The 16982-nt window shown below is 45.0% G+C and overlaps 1 protein-coding gene across 2 annotated transcripts in view; it reads right to left on the minus strand.

Moving 5' to 3' along the window:
• DNAJC4 (DnaJ heat shock protein family (Hsp40) member C4) overlaps positions 1–14711 on the minus strand; it is a 45842-nt gene extending 31131 nt beyond the window's left edge. The window contains exons 1-2 of one of the 2 annotated variants that reach the window (XM_081841323.1): positions 14573–14711; positions 1687–1828 (exon numbers count right to left, since the gene is read on the minus strand). In XM_081841323.1, coding sequence (XP_081697449.1) covers positions 1687–1828; positions 14573–14696 — 266 coding nt within the window. In that variant the 5' untranslated portion in view covers positions 14697–14711. The remainder of the gene's footprint in view (positions 1–1686; positions 1829–14572) is intronic. The other variant, XM_081841324.1, reaches the window with a different exon arrangement.
• Positions 14712–16982: the final 2271 nt, after the last annotated feature.

Raw genomic sequence — 16982 nt, forward strand, 5'->3', positions numbered from 1 at the left:
CCTGATCTACACAGAATAGCAACAGCTCTCCAGTGTTACAGAGAGGAGTTTTTCCTCCTACTTGGAGATGAGAGGATTGAACCTAGGAGACTTCTGCATGCAGAGCAGACACTCTCCCACTGAGCTGTGGTTTTTACTAAACAACAACACAGGCAGTTGGTCTTTAAGGTGCTCAGTTGGTCTTTAAGGTGCTACTGGAAGGAATTTTTTTATTTTGTTTTAACAACACAGGCGTTAGTCTAGAGGATGCTCAGAAAAGCAAACAGGCTGAGGGTGGCACTGGGAGCTGACATACAGGGCTCTTTCCCTCCTTCCCCTGGGTACACAAAATTCAAGAATCACTGTGAAGAGTGCTTGGTAAACGATACGCAAGAAATAAGTCTCACCTCTCCCCCTCCCCCCCACATGCATACAGAGAGAGAGGAAATAAAAGAACAGGCGGTTCATTACAAACTCAAGAGGACAAGACTGAAAAGAATATGCATAACATCCACCAGCTGTGTATATAATATCCTCCGTAATCCACCAACCAAAATACTCTGTTATCGGTAAGGACCAGAATGGGAGCAGCTTGCCAATGGAAGAGGATGCAATTCTCCCACTTCCTGTGATTCCTTTTTTTGTTTTGGGAATAAATCTTGATAATTCAACCAGAGTAAATAGTTAAAGGAAAGGAGAGAGAGAATTAAACAGGTGCGGGCCTGCAAAATGGGTGGGCTGTTACGCTTCGTGGCTCCTTGCCACTGGAGACAAAAGAAAAACAAGGGAGATTTCATGCGCTGGGCAAATGCAATGGGGTGATCCCCTGAGTGCAGCGTGGGGGAGCCTGTGGGGACCCTCTTCTGAATCCAGAGTACTCCAGAGAGCAGTAGAAGGGACCTGGAAGCACAGAAGATATATTTGGGGTGGGTAAGAGCTGCCTTGTATCATTGCTCTGCCCTGCTCAGTTCTGTGTCCTCACCGGCAGTAGTTCTCCAGGATTTCAGACAGAGGACATTTCCAGCCCCACAAAGAGATGCCAGGGATCGAACCCAGGACCTTCTGCATACAAAGCAGTTGCTCTACCACTGAGCTATGGCCCTTCCCCTCTCTTACCAGCCTTATGGTATTTATCCCAGGCACAGTCACTCCAGAGGCCTTATTCCGCCTGCCTGGTATTACAAACACCCCTAAGCCCTTTTCTGTGACTGACAGGGGCTCTGAGGACTGAGAACACACACACGTCCTGGATAGCACACCAGGCTTAAGTCCCAGCCTAAGGCCACAAGGTCCTGGGTTCATGTCCCCAACATCCTGTCATGACCCTGGGACTGGTTCCCCTTTCTTCAGGTGAGAAGACTGAGGAGCCAGAAGGGGAAATGGAAGAGAAACGTCTTTGGCAGAAGCCAAGAGACACTAGATTCAGACTTAGGTTGCATAGACACTACACATTTAAATCACACGGCTTCCCGCCAAAGAATCCTGGGAACTGCATCTTGTTAAGGGGGCTGGGAAATGTAGTTCTGGGAGGGATGAACTACAGTTGCCAGGATTCTTTGTGGGAGGAAGTTATGTGCTTTCAGTGTATGGCGGGCACACTATTGCCAATGCATCATCAGAAGTCTGCTCTCATAGTGTTCGTCCTGAGCTTTGTTCAAGGCCCTGCATTGTAATACATCCCAAATGAGCCAGGAGGAGAGCACTCACCGGCTACAGAACGCGGTAGAAAACACACGGTGCCTGGCACTTTGGTACAGCCAGCAGCAACGGCACATGGAAAAGGGAACAGCTAAGGTCATATTCAGACCTCTCGAAGAGCGCCACACCCTGGTCCTGGGAAGATGCCGACCTAGGAAAGAGAGAGAAAGGGAAGGCCTCTGGGATTTGAACAGTTGATGGATGGTGTGTCTGTGTGGTGCTTTAAGGTCTTAAAAGCATTTCACGGGCATAGATTGACTCAGTAATCCGTACAACGGTCTTGTAAGCTAGGCCAGCATAATGAACATCCCCCATGCTGCACTTGGGAGAGTGAAACCCAAATTTAAAAGTGGCTCAGGTAAGGTCACCTCGAGAGCCTTGCTGCCAAGCCAAGATTATTTTATTTAAAAGATGTGCATCAGGAAGCACTGGCAAAGTCCCCCGAAAGGATTTTTCCTTCAGATGGCAGGTTTGAAAACAAGTTGATCCTCTCAAACTGTCCCATTCAGTCCTGAAACATCTAGAGGGCACCATGTCACCAACTGGCACCTCTCTGGTGAATGCCTTGTGTACTTTGTACTGGGGACCCCAATTGGGGGGGGGGGATTCTTTAAAAACTTGGAAACAGCATAAGGGCTGTTGTGCTAGGATTGCCCAGGCCCTTGACCTTGCCATGCTGGGTTTGTGAGGGTCTTCAAAGTCAGGATAGGCAGGGACAGGGGGATGCTGCTCAACGACTGATTTAAGCTTCACCCACCCCAACTGGAAGAACCAGCAGGCTAGGAGTCTCTGGTCATATTTCCACGATCTGCTGAACTCTGGCCAGGAACTCACAGGTGGTTGTGCTTTGCTTGGCTTCTTTCAGTTGTGGCAGCCCTTCCTTCTCTCATACAGCTGCACTGGCTTCCAATTCATTTCCAAGGACAATCTAAGGTGCTCCTATTAGCATTTAAGCCCTTGAAAACCTTAGGCCCCAACTATCTGAAAGGTCACCACCCTTGGAAGTTCGGTGGGGATGGGGAGAGGGCCTTCTCTGTGGCAGCCCCTAAGCTGTGGAATTCCCGCCCCACAGAGGTGCATCCTGCACCTTTCTTTATATAGCTTTTATCGTATCCTGAAGACACATCGTTTAACCCTGGCCTTGGCCCTTGACACCATATGGTGTCAAAGGCCAAGGCCAGGGTAAAGCGATGTGTCTTCAGGTGTGTGTGTGTGTGTGTGTGTGTGTGTGTGTGTGTGTGTGTTAGGACCCACTTACCCTATTCTTGGGATTGTAATTTGACTTGAACTATTTTTTTTAATAATATTTATTAAAGTTTTTTAAACAATAAACAAAAAACATACATAATAACATAGTCTTTTCAAATTTCCACATTTCATTCTCCTCTTTGGACTTCCTCACATCTCTTGTTCCTGCATTCTGAACTCACAAATTTTGCTAGCAAATTATTTACTTGTTTCCATTCATATCATATAATTATCCATTATTAAATCTCAAATTTTAGAATTTAAATCACACTTTTGAGATCTTAATTTGAAATATTGTTTATCCAAAATTTGTCTTTTCTTTCAATTACATTCAAATTTATATTCCTTCTTACTAATTTGTTGGAGCCGTGTTATTACAAATCTTACATCTTTCTTAACATTCATACAATTTACAATGTTTTTGTAGATAATCCTTAAATTTCTTCCAGTCCTCCTGCACCAGTTCCTCTCCCAGGTCTCGGATTCTGCCAGTCATCTCAGCCAGTTCCATATAATCCATCAGTTGCATCTGCCATTCTTCTAGCGTGGGCAAATCTTGAGTTTTCCAGCATTTAGCAATGAGTATCCTTGCTGCTGTTGTAGCATACATAAAAAAAGTTCGATCCTTCTTTTGCACACTCTGGCCGACAATGCCTAAAAGAAAGGCCTCTGGTTTCTTAGGGAAGGTATACTTAAATACCTTTTTCAGCTCATTGTATATCATTTCCCAGAAAGCCTTCACTCTAGGGCAAGTCCACCAGAGGTGAAAGAATGTTCCTTCAGCTTCTTTACACTTCCAACATTTATTGTCAGACAGATGGTATATCTTTGCGAGCTTGACTGGAGTCATGTACCACCTATATATCATTTTCATAATGTTTTCTTTCAAGGCATTACATGCCGTGAACTTCATACCGGTGGTCCATAACTTTTCCCAGTCAGCAAACATAATGTTGTACCCTATGTCCTGTGCCCATTTTATCATAGCTGATTTGACCGTTTCATCCTGTGTATTCCATTTTAGCAGCAAGTTATACATTCTCGAAAGTGTCTTAGAGCTGGGTTCTAACAATTCTGTTTCTAACTTTGATTTTTCCACCTGGAATCCTAATTTTTTATCTGACTTAAAGGCTTCTTTAATCTGAGCATAATGTAGCCAATCTTGCACTTTCCCCTTTAGTTTCTCCATACTCTGCAACCTCCAATTGTCTCCATCTTTCTCTATTATTTCCCAATATTTCGGCCATTTGGCCTCCATATTGAGTCTTTTCGGGGCCTTAGCCTCCATTGGTGATAACCACCTTGGGGTCTTGTTTTCCAATAAGTCCTTGTATTTTGACCAGACATTGAACACTGCTTTTCTGACAACATGATTCTTAAAAGCCTTGTGTATTTTAACCTTGTCATACCACAGATATGCATGCCAACCAAAAGCATTGTTAAATCCTTCAAAGTCTAAAACATCAGTGTTTTCAAGAAGCAGCCAATCTTTCAACCAGCAGAAAGCTGCTGATTCATAGTAGAGCTTTAAGTCTGGCAGGGCAAAGCCCCCTCTTTCTTTAGCATCAGTTAGTATCTCAAACTTAATTCTGGGCTTTTTGCCCTGCCAGACAAATTTTGAGATATCTCTTTGCCATCTCCCAAAACACTCCATTTTATCCACAATCTGCAAGGTTTGAAACAAAAACAACATTTTTGGCAATACATTCATCTTAATAGCAGCAATGCGTCCTGACAAGGAAAGTTTCAGTCTTGACCAAACATCTAGATCCCTTTTAATTTCAGACCAACATTTTTCATAATTATCTTTAAATAAATTCATGTTCTTCGCTGTTATGTTTACCCCTAGGTGACTTGAACTATTTTTAATACTGTATTTTTTAAACTGCTGCAACCCAGTATGGGATCTTACACTAAAGCACAGGTAAGAAAACATGTAAGTAAATTATTATGATTGCATTATCCGTCAGCTGCTTCAGATGTCTATTAATGCCTGGACTTTCTCTGACCCATAAGATTGGATCATGCTTATATTGTTTTCCTGTTTTTTATGGTGCACCTTTATTGTTGTTGTTATTTATAAGACTTGTTACCTGGAGATCTCCGAGTAGTTAAGAATACAGTGGTGCCCCGCAAGACGAACGCCTCGCAAGACGGAAAACCCGCTAGACGAAAGGGTTTTCCGTTTTGGAGGTGCTTCGCAAAACGAATTTCCCTCTGGGCTTGCTTCGCAAGACGAAAATGTCTTGCGAGTTCCTGTGGGATTTTTTTCCTCCCCCCCCTTTTCTAAGCCGCTAAGCCACTTATCTGCTTATCCGCTAAGCCGATAAGCCGCTAAAAGCCGCTAATAGCGCTAATCCGCTAAGGCGTCAATGGGCTTGCTTCCCAAGACAAAAAAACCGCTAGACGAAGAGACTCGCGGAACGGATTAATTTCGTCTTGTGAGGCACCACTGTACATTTTAAACATCAATGCATTATACCATAAAAACAGAACAAGACAACCCCTTAACAGCCGTAGGAAGCATTGGGAGATAACATCATCGTAGTTCATCTTAGGACACACTTGTATTATTTTTATGCTGTATTTTTTGTATACCACTTAGAGAATTTTAATTATTAAGTAGTTTAGGGCTGCTTTTAAATTAACTAAAACACTTTCCTGCCGTTGAGTAGGAAAGTGGACTAGATGATCCCCAGATTTCACCCACCCAGAAAATGCTATTGATTGTTCATTTCTGCACAGTGCTGGAACAAGACTCCATGTTTGAATTCTCTCCCAGAGAAGTAGGAGGAATCTTTATTTCCTTGCTTCTAGAAAAATAGTACATCAGGCAGAAGGGCTATACTGGCTGAACCCTTGACCTTTTAACATGTCAAATTTGGCCCGTTGCCTGACAGCTGCCTCTGGTGTTCCCAGTGTTAATCCAGAGCCAAACAATTATCAGAATCCACAGAAAACCTTTGGACGTCCCCCTCCAGACGTCCTTTTTATTCTGTATTTAATCATAGAATCATCAAACTGTAGATTTGGAAGGGACCACAAGTGTAATCTAGTCCAACCTCCTGCAATGCAGGAATCTTTTGCCCATCGTGGGGCTTGTGATTGTTACTGGGACAATTCTACACAATCCCACTTTCCATAATTGTTTGTGCCTGAAAAGGGTTTTGTGGTGGACGGACCGCTATGTTTCCAAACAGTGCGTGCCTTGTAACTTCCTGCTAAAATCCTGCAACTTTTGTGCCGCAAATGCTCTTGTGTTTGGCTGGCTGGTTTGTCCCCCTTTCGTTGCTCTGCGGCGCAAGAGTGCCCCCCTCTGGACAGCAATACTACGGTAAACATTGGGAAAGCATTGCAGAGCAGCTAATAGAATGGAATTATGTGTGGACAGTCCAGTATAAATCCAGCACCAATGCACTATTATTGCGTCAATGGCAAGTTCCAGAATAGACTATCACACACACACACACACACAACCCCACCAATCTGGAGGAGCCCCATGGCTGTTATCTCCCGCTGACCTTGAAGCGGCCAGGGGACACCGGTCCCTTCCTGGCTTCAGTCAGGCACTCCTTTAATCAGGAGCCAAAAATTATAAAGATGCAGTTCTCCATCTGCATCCCTGTCATTCGGCTGAGTTGTTGCTATGGCAACCACCCTGCGACACCCCCCCTTTTCTCTGTCACGTCCCATCGCCACAAAACCATCAACGTGCCTCCCTTTGCCCTTTCTCAGCGACAACAAAATAATCATTATGATTTCTCGCTGTCTCCTCCAGGTCCAGGCTGCACTGACGGCTAGCTTGCTCCTGAGCTGATGTGGATGAGGAAATCAGCAAGCCCCCCCACAAAATTCATGCCTGGCCAGCCGCCAGCCCCCACCCTGACAGCTGAAGTGCTGAAGCAAACATTAACCAAGCAGAGGAAAACCATCTCAGTGGGAGGCAAGCCTGTTAAAACGGGGGAGCGGGTTTGCGATGTTACGCATACGCTGTCATTTTCCTGCCGTTTTTTACAGATAAAAGAAGGATTTGCCACCTGTTTGGCTTCCCAAAGCGCCTTACACTGGCTCAAATCCTCTCTCTGCAACCTCTCCCCACCACTCACAGGATAACAGTCTTGCGAAGTTAAAAATATAACACGACAGACATAGGAGGCTGCCTTGAACTGAGCGTCACACACCATTGGTCCATCTAGCCTAGTATTGTCTTCGCTGACTGGCGGCAGCTCTCCAGGGTTTCAGGCAGGGGGTCTAGCCCCACCTGCAGATGTGGGGAATTGCATGGGATGTCCTGCATGCAAAGCAGACACTCTGCCCCTTCCCACACCCACTGGAGATGCTGGGACGCCTGGGATTCAAGAGAAGAGAACACAATTTTAGAGAAAACGTCTGCTTGCAGGAATCGTATTTCCCCCAAATATCATCACCCCCTCTAACTTCGCCATCCCTTGGTTTCTCAATGCAGGAAGAAGCGAGGAGGCAAAGGAGAGTTGGGGGGGGGGGATACATGCAAAGGTAAAAGAGAACACTTTTTAAACAAACACCTTGGAAGACTATTCCTCATGGGAGGTTTTTAAACAGAGGTTGGGTGACCACCTGTCAGGGACTCTTTAGCTGTGATTCCTGCGTCGCAGGGGGCTGGATCAAAAGCCCCTTGGGGGTCCCTTTCAGCTCTACAGTCCTGTGGTTCCATGAAGTGATTGCATCTCCTTGACTGAGCAAACTGCCCCAAGAGAAAGGGCACTGACTGGCTGCCTGGATGACTAGCAGTGTATTTTTAGCAAACTGTTTTGCTGGCCCGAGTCAGAGACCCGTCAGCAGGGCCACCACCACATAAGGCTAAACTCATTTCAGATTAATTCAGTGGACCCAGCGCATTGCAATTCTTCCTCTGTTTACAGTGGTACCTTGGTTTTTTAATGTCTCGGAAGTCGAACATTTCGGTTTTCGAACTTCGAAAACCCAGAAATAAATGCTTCCGTTTTCGAACACGGCTTGGAAGTCCAACAGCTTCCGCTGAGTGTATATGTTATCTTTTTCAATTTTCTCTATTAAAAAATTGGCAGACCAATTTTTGCGCAGCTGTTTCCAAATGTTTTTCCGAATGGTCTTCCGGAACAGATTACATTCGAAAACTGAGGTACCACTGTATTTATTTCCATTTCAGAGGTAGGCCAGGTACTTTTACACACACACACACACACACACACACACACAGAGAGAGAGAGAGAGAGAGAGAGTGTTTCCACCACCATCTCTTCCTTTCTGCCAACTCAGCAGTATTAAGTGTTTATTTCTCCTTGTTTCTGAGTTTGCAGAAACACCATCTGGCTCATTACAGTGTGGAGCACATGGAAATAAATTCTACACCATTAATCAGGACAAAACAAACAAACAATCAGATAGAAAGAGGCCAAGCCAAGCATCCCAAAAGGGCAGTTGTAGGTGCTTTGTAGGCACCAGCAGCTAACACTTGGGGAAGGGCAGAGGATCAGTGGGAGAGCATCTGCTTTGAATGCAGAAGGTGCCAGGTTCAATCCCTGGCTTCTCCAGAAAGGGCTGGGACAGTTTACCAGCAGGTTAATCACATACAGAACCTTATTCCAAAAAATAACTTAATACTGTAGCACTTTCTTCTAGCAGTGTTCAAAAAATGGAATACTGATCGAGGAACAGCAATCTTTTCTCATCAGGGAATGATAAGAGCCAGCTGGCCTTCCATTAACATGACTGTATGGTCTGGTAGACCCAGGAGAGTTCAATTTAGTCCCTTTGGATGAAAACCTGTGTCCTTCAAGCAGAGGGCACAGCCCAATCAGATTTAGATAAGGGACAGTGAAACCTTCTGACCCATTTGTCAGAGCAACCAGGGCTTCTGTCTCAAAGCAGGTAGAAAGGCAATGGAGCAAGGAGACTAGGGATTCAGTCCTTGCTCTCTTAGGTCCCCTCCCAGGCATCCTTTTTATTGTGCCCTCCTGACGATTTGCGCTTGTGGTAATGGTTATACCCAACCCCTCTTTCAACACTGTTTCATGGAAGCATAGAATTGTAGAGTTGGAAGGGATTCCAAAGGTCATCTGGTCCAATTCCCTGCAATGCAGGAATCTCAACTAAAGCATCAATGACAGACAGCCATCCAACCTCTGCTTAAAAACCTCCAAGGAAGGAGAGTCCACAACCTACCAAGGGAGACTGTCAAACAACTCTTACTGTCAGAAAGCTCTTCCTGATGTTTAGTCAGAATCTCCTTTCTTATAACTTGAAGCTATTGGTTCGAGTCCTTCCCTCTGGAGCAGGGGAAAACAAGCTAGCTTCCATGTGACAGCCCTTTAGGTATTTGAAGATGGCTATAGTATCTCCTCTTTTGACAATTTGTGGCAAACCACAGTTTGCTATTTTGTTCATGCAAGGTAAACAATGGTTTGGGCAAACCATAGTTCTACAAACCACAACACTGAGGTCACAACTGTGGCTGACGTAAGCCACAATTTGCAAAGCTCACTTTGCACCTCCATTCATAAAGTGCTAAGGTGTGCGTGTGTGATGTTCACATCACTGCTGACTCGTTTTTCTAGTCGGATTGAAGCTGGTTTGAGAAAATAATGCATCAAACAGCAGTATTTGTCAAGAAACTACAGGATCAGCATGGATGGTGGCTAATGTTGTGCAGATTAGGGTTGAAAAGCTAGCAATAGGGGTGAACCGGATGCAGAACAAGCAGCAACATGAACATACTCTGAAGTTTGCATATTAGAAAAAGCAAAAAGGTTTGGAAAGAACTTGCCCATCATATCCCCAAGGAGAAATTTCAACTGTAACGGCACAGTGTCTGCGACTCCCAGTCCCTGCAGCAACTTTTACCATACTAATCAAACCAAATGCTAATTAGAACAGCTCATGCACACCGAGGCTTAGGCTGCAACTCACTTTTAAAACCTCACTGCTCCTTTCAGCCAGTGTAGCAAATGGGAGCCAATCCAGCTTTATTGCTAGTATCATTTCTGCCCCCCCCTTTTTAAATTAACTTTTTTTTTTTAAAGACAAGTAAACAAAGCAGCCGGGACCCACAGGCCATTTGTTTTCACAGTAATCCGGTCGCTTACCAGCAAGCACTACCTATTAAACTAGGCCAGGTTAGTTGCACCCCAGGGAGAACTTCAAGAAGAAGTGCAGACTGGAGGAATTTAGGACCGAAGAAGTTCAAGCAACAATTGCTTAAAAGAAAACAGAAATAAAGGCACAGGGTGCAGGGGTGAAGGAAAGGAATATTTTGAAGCGTCTGACAGCTGCTTAAAATGCGCAGGCTTGGAGCCCCCTGTGGGGTATTACGGCTGCACACAAAACAACCTTGAAGCTGTCGGTTGCATGCTGTGCTTAAACCCCCACAGGAAATACCGAAGGCACAGAGTGTTGCTTCAGTCCAGTGTAGCCTATTCAAGGGGAAGGGGGTCTTGGGTTAACCCAGGGGAGCACACTGTAACCTGGCAGACAAGTCTGAGCTAACAGCTAAGCCACAAGAATTTTACCAGCTGAATTTAAACCTTGAGAGGCTATCGCTGGCCTGGCAATTGTGCACCAACACAGGAAGTCAGTCCATCTGCCTCAATATTGTCTACACCAAGAATGAGAAATCTGGGACCCCCCAGATGTTCACAGAATCATAGAACTGTAGAGTTGGAAGGGATCCCAAGGGTCATCAAGTCCAACCGCTAAAGCATACATGACAGATGGCCACCCAAGGAGCTTCCACTATCCCTGGCCATTGGCGACACTGGCTGGAGTTGGAGTCCGAAAAACATTTGGAGGGCCTCACAGGTCCCTCAATCCACTGATGGGATGGAAGCAGCTCTCCAGAGTCTCAGAGAACAGTCTTTCCTGGGCCTGCCTATACATGGCTTGACTACTGAGCCATGGCTGTTCCCTAAATGATGGTCTGCTCTGTTGAATGAGCAAGGTCAAAAGGCCAAGCTCCTAATATTTAGACCTGGCTTGGCCAATCTCATACTGTCTCCTGCTGCCTTCATGGCACTGATGCTGTGCTGACACAATGCAACCTTTCCCAATCTGGGGATCTCTAGATGTTGCTGAACTCCATCAGCATGGCCAGTAGTTAAGGATGAATGAAGTTGAGGCCCAGCCATATCTGGAGGGCCACAGGTACCCCACCACTATGCTAGATGGACTTCTGATGTCCTGATGCCACATAACAGCCACTGGCCCTCAGAAGACAAGCTCTACCTCCAACTTTTATTGGCTGAGCAGCTCTGGTATTACAGACTATCTATGGACATTCCAACTTCTCAAGAAGAGTTCTCAGTCCAGCTCCAGCCAGCATGGCCAGTGGTCAGGGATGATGGGAACTGCAGTTCTGCAACATCGAGAGGGCCACAGGTTAGGGAAGGCTGACCCAATGGCTTTGGTGCCCAAAAAGGACTCTTACCTCACACTGTCTCACACTGTCTCAAGTAACCTATAAGAGAGCTGGGGTTAACAAGTCACACAAGAGTACCTACTTTTTCAGTGGGTACAACTGGAATCCTAGTGGGCTGTGGTATTTTAAATTAAAGGAGAATAGCCAGAATGTTTTACATAGTATGATTTGTGCAACTGGAAGAAAAGTTAAATGGGGTGGCCACAGAACTGTGCCTGCAGATGCTTATCAATATGAATTGTTTTACACAGACGTAACTCGATGAATGTAGTAAGTAAAATAAGGATTATCTTCAAACACAATTTTTAAAAGCCACAAAACTTCAAGAATGTCTTTGGTTTTTCTTCATGGTTTGTCTCACATGTCAAAGTCCCTGACAAACTCCACTTGACCTACAAATGTAACATCCATTTCCATGCTGTTTTAAGCCCAAATTTAGCCTTCATCAGGCAATGGGGCGGTGGGGGAACTATACTCCCCAATGGAGCTGGGGGTGGGGAGCAAGGCGAGATGAACTCCTGGCATTCCTTAAGCGCAGCAGCAAAACAAACAGCAATTAGGTCACTAAAACAGGTTTAACTCTCTTACTTCTTACACGCCTTTTTTTGCTTCCTCATCCCACAAGGATTGCTATAAAGTTGAAAGGTATCTGCTAATCTGTGCTATACAGAGGGTGGAGGAATGTTTTGGATATCATCTTTTCCCTTCAGCTAATGCTCACACTCACCCCTACATAGCCAGGCCACTCCTTTCAAAACAAAGACAGTAAACTTTTGTAAAATAAAATATTTTTTTAAAATCCCCCAAAACAACCAAATCTATTATTTCTTTCAGGTATTTATTTACCACTTGAGAAAATTTCTAAGCAGTGATGGGCATGGTTGTAAGGCACATCAGACCATTGCCTGAAGCTAAGCAAGTCTGAGTCTGATCAGCGTCTGAATTGGTGGCCACCACATGGGCACTGTTTTAAGCTCCATGATAAAATATATTCACATATTCACATACATACATACACACACACACACACACACACACACACACACCACAAAAAAAGCCCAAGCCTCTGCTGCAGAACGTGGTAACTAAGGGCTGGTAGTCTTTGGGGCACTTCTGGACAACTTGTTTATTGAGCACTGGTCCCAATTTGTTTCAGGGGAAGTCTTCAGGGGAAGACGCTGCACCAAGCAAGCAAGCAATCCCACACTTTCCAATGGATTTCCAGCCTCGCACCCAGATTTTACCGTAACAGATTTCCACCCCACTTTCCTGTTTTCAGGAAGTCTGGGTTTTGAAAGTACGTAATCAGGCTTACTGCGCAAGACGTCCAACTGTGCAACCACAATGTGAGTGAATCCCACCCCAAAACAGCAACGGTATGGAAGCACCCTTGGAAATCTTGTGCTCTTGCACACTTCCTGTGACCTTTTCACACAGAGGTACAGAAATATCATTCCAGGAATGCGAAAACAGAGTGGAGGGCAGGGGTGGGAGTGGTAGCAATTGAGGATTGGGGCCTGAATTGCGGGGAGCTGGACCACACAACATTTGGAGTCCCTTCCAACTCTACAATTCTATGAACACACAACATGGGGAAATTGTATCACTGGTGTGGACCAGAAACAGTGGTATAGCTATGAAAAGAATACTTAAACCATGCATTGTGTGAAGCCTGGTGGGCCAATTATTCATTTATTAATGTATATCCTGCTTATATGCCAAAATGACTTCTAAGTAGTTTAGAATTAATCAAGAACACAGCAGGGTGGTGGGGAGGCACTCAGCTACTTGTCTGCAAGATAGTGCCTTATACAGAAGCATTGTAACAGCATAATCCTAACCACACTGTGTTGGGGAAAGGGCTGTAGCTTGGTGATAAGAACATCTGCTTTGCATGCAGAAGGTCCCAGGTTCAAAACCCCGGCATCCCCTGGGGGAGTCTCCCTGCCTCAAACCCAGGAGAGCTTCTGCCAGTCAGTGTGCAGACAACACTGAGTTAGATGGACCAAAGCTTATGTTCCTATGTCTGCTCAGAAGTAAGTCCTAGTGAATTTAATGGAACTTACTCCCAAGTAAGAGAGGTTAAGACTGCAGTCAAAGTTAGCTGCTTTTATCCCCCACAGCACTGAAACTACTGAGACAAGTTACTAAAAACATAAATCCAACTGATGTTCATCTAACTTAGCATGGATTGCGCCCACTATGTCATAGTAAAGGTAAAGGTAAAGGTGAAGGGAACCCTGACCATTAGGTCCAGTCGTGGCCAACTCTGGGGTTGCGGCGCTCATCTCGCTTTATTGGCCGAGGGAGCCGGCGTACAGCTTCCAGGTCATGTGGCCAGCATGACTAAGCCGCTTCTGGCGAACCAGAGCAGCGCAAGGAAACGCTGTTTACCTTCCCGCTGGAGCGGTACCTATTTATCCACTTGCACTTTGGCGTGCTTTTGAACTGCTAGGTGGGCAGGAGCAGGGACCGAGCAACGGGAGCTCACCCTGTCGCGGGGATTCGAACTGCCGACCTTCTGATCGGCAAGTCCTAGGCTCTGTGGTTTAACCCACAGTCCTTTTTTTATTATTACATTTTCTGTTTTACAATTTAAAATACTCATTTTACATCCTTAAGTTATCAATGACTTCCCTTCTTCTCTTTCCATGGATCATTTTACATATCATGAATCCCTGCCTATTTCACAGAAACTATACCGATCAGTATTCCATTACTGCATCCATCAAAACTTATTTACACTGTTGAATTTATCCTAATGCTGCCAGCGTTTTCAGCTGTACACAATTATTTCCCATATATTCAATAAACATTACCATTATAGTTATGTATAACACAAATCTGTAATATTGGTATTTATAGACTGGCTATTTGCACGAAAACCATTAACATCCCAAATATGATCACCCCATAATTAATCGGGTGCGGGTGCCCAAAATCAGAAGGGCGGAACCATACAAATGCCGGCAGATTTTTCCCGGGGTAGGAAACGGGAGGGCACTAACGTCAAAAGCAACAGATAATGAAGAAGGCAGATACTGTTGCAAGGAGCGGGGTTTGAAGGACCAATAGTTTTGAACAGTGTGGAAACGGAAGGCGCGCTGCTATTAAACGAGCAGTTAAATCAATACCGGCCCCCCAAGGCCGAAGGGGGAGGGAAGGATAACGCAAGGAGGAAAGGGGGAGTGGTAATGGTGGGGACACGGCGGTTACCATAGAAACTCACAGTCAGCCCTCGGGTCGCGACCGCCATTTTGATGCCGCCGCTGCCTCTTCCAACTCGCCGGCTGCACTTGGGCCCGCCCCTTTCGAAAACGGAGGAGGGGTGGAGCGACATCCGGGCACTTCCCAATCACCTTGGGCTAACCTAGTTAGGAGTCAAGTTGACTTTTAAGCTAAAACCTTTTGTTAACATTAAAAGCAAATCCCATTGAATGCAATGGGGCTTACACACAGGTGCAATCGCAGCCGCAATATAAACTGATAGCATTTGTATATTGTAGTTCCTTTTCCTGGAATATATAAATATGAAAATACATAAATTTGCCCAATGGTTGCATTAGCAGTTGTATACATTGCATGCACTGCCTTTTACAACAGGCGTGTCATGTGAGATGCAAAAATTGGGCAGATCTCCTTACTGTCACTGGGAACCTGGGTTTCAATTTGCAGTGGAGAGAGGAAAACTTTACATGCATCACGTATATGTGTCCACAGTTAATAGTTAATATGTTAAAATTGTTTTTCTTTTTCATGTTTCTGGGAGTTGCTCCTGAAAACAGTTGTGAGGCGCTTCCATGGGCATGATTATGTGTTTTTAATCCACTAGAAGGAAGGGGAAAGGGATTCACTGAGACCAGATAGATAGGTTCCCCACCCACATCTTAGAAACTGGGCAAAGTCTCTGACATGATAGGGCCCTTTGGTAACCAGTCTTCACTGCTGATTGCTTAAGGATCAGGGGCCAGTTGAAATGTTGGCCACCGGAGGTCTGTGGCATCAAGTGCCTCTCTCTCCTCCAAAAGAACTGCTGTCCACAACTTGTTTGCATTGAACATTGTTTTCCTGATAGTAGCCCACAAATGTCTGAGGTCAACACACAGCCTCTGATCCAGACAGGTCAACAGCTACTGACGCAGACTATGCTAATGCTGCTTTGCTTTTTTTTTTTAAAAAAAATGCAAATGAAATACAAGCTAAATCCAGGGGGTTTAAAGGGCAGGAAATGTCAGGGCCTCAGCCAAACCTGCCTGCCTTGACTTGAAAAGGAGATCCACAGCAAGCAGTGCTGTCTCTAAATGAAGGCTGGGGACAGATCACAAGTCCTCCGTCACAAAGGTTGTGGGAATGGTGCCAACAGCCAAGGGAAGAGGGTGCAGGAGGGGCTCTTGCCAACAAAACCCACTTTTGTCAAAATTGCTACAGTGACTTCACCCTTTCACTGGGGAAGGGAAGGGGAGGGATAATGGTCCCTTTTCTCTTGCCTGGGGTTCCCCCTACAATGGCTCCAGTCAGGGCTGCTTAGTGGAAGTGTCAGAAAGGGGATGCTGTTGCCAAGGGAGCAGGGACTGTCATGAGGGGCAGGACCCCCACATGGTGTCAAGGTGAGGTTATAGTATAGAGAGAGAGACGGAATGGTGAGATGTTCAAGAGGCTGTACAACTTGGAGATTCAGTTTTATTTGAAGAAAAAAGGAAGACAAGAGACTTAATGGTGTTTTTCTAATATTTGGTTTATTTGCAAATGCATAAGCATAAACGGAGACAAGCTGCATACACGCCCCACAGAACATAAGAAGAGCCTAGCTGCATCCTGTTCTTACACTGGCAAAGCCAAATGCCCCAATGGGAAGCCCACAAGCAGGACCTGAATACAACAGCACTCTCCAAACTTGCAGCTCCCTAACAACTGGCATATTGCCTCCAATAATGGAGGCAGAACATAACCACCATAGCTAGTAACCATGGATAATCTTCCTCTCCGTTGATCTGTCTATTCCTCTTTTAAAGCCATGTGTTAGTGGCCATCGTATGTGAGCAAACCTCATAACTGAAATATGTGCGGTGTGTTTTTCAACCCTTTCGGTAGAAAAATCCCCTGTAGAGTATTTGTTTCATGAAGCCAGATGTTCCCCAGCAGGCAATAAATTAAAAAGCAAGCAAGACTTTTACCATGACAGGCACCATCTTGAATCCAGCCAGGCTGTGTTTGGTTTCCATTTATGCCGACATAACTGGAGAAATACTTCAAGAAAGAAGCCCGGAAACATTTCTCTCATTTCCTTTTCGGACAGAACACTCCTCTTATTTATCTACTTTGTGGCCTTCATTGTGTTCTGTTATCTATTTCACAGCCAGGCTTGAGGAAAATGAAAGTTACCAGTTTATTTTGGTGGGTCTACTCTAAGTTGGAGTTACTTGGACACAACCCTTAAAATTTCTCGATTTCTAGATGAACACAAACAACTGAAACAACTTTGGGACAGCAGACAGCAGATGCCAGCTTTGTGTAGCTAATAAATAAAGTATAAAAACTGTCTTTGGGATTAGATAAACTTCTGTAGTCTGCATTTTTTAGATTGTGTTGATTTTTCCATGGAGTATCTGGAAAAAGGACCAGCCAC

Source organism: Podarcis erhardii (genome assembly GCF_964252035.2).
Source record: "Podarcis erhardii genome assembly, chromosome: 15".
NCBI lineage: Eukaryota > Metazoa > Chordata > Lepidosauria > Squamata > Lacertidae > Podarcis > Podarcis erhardii.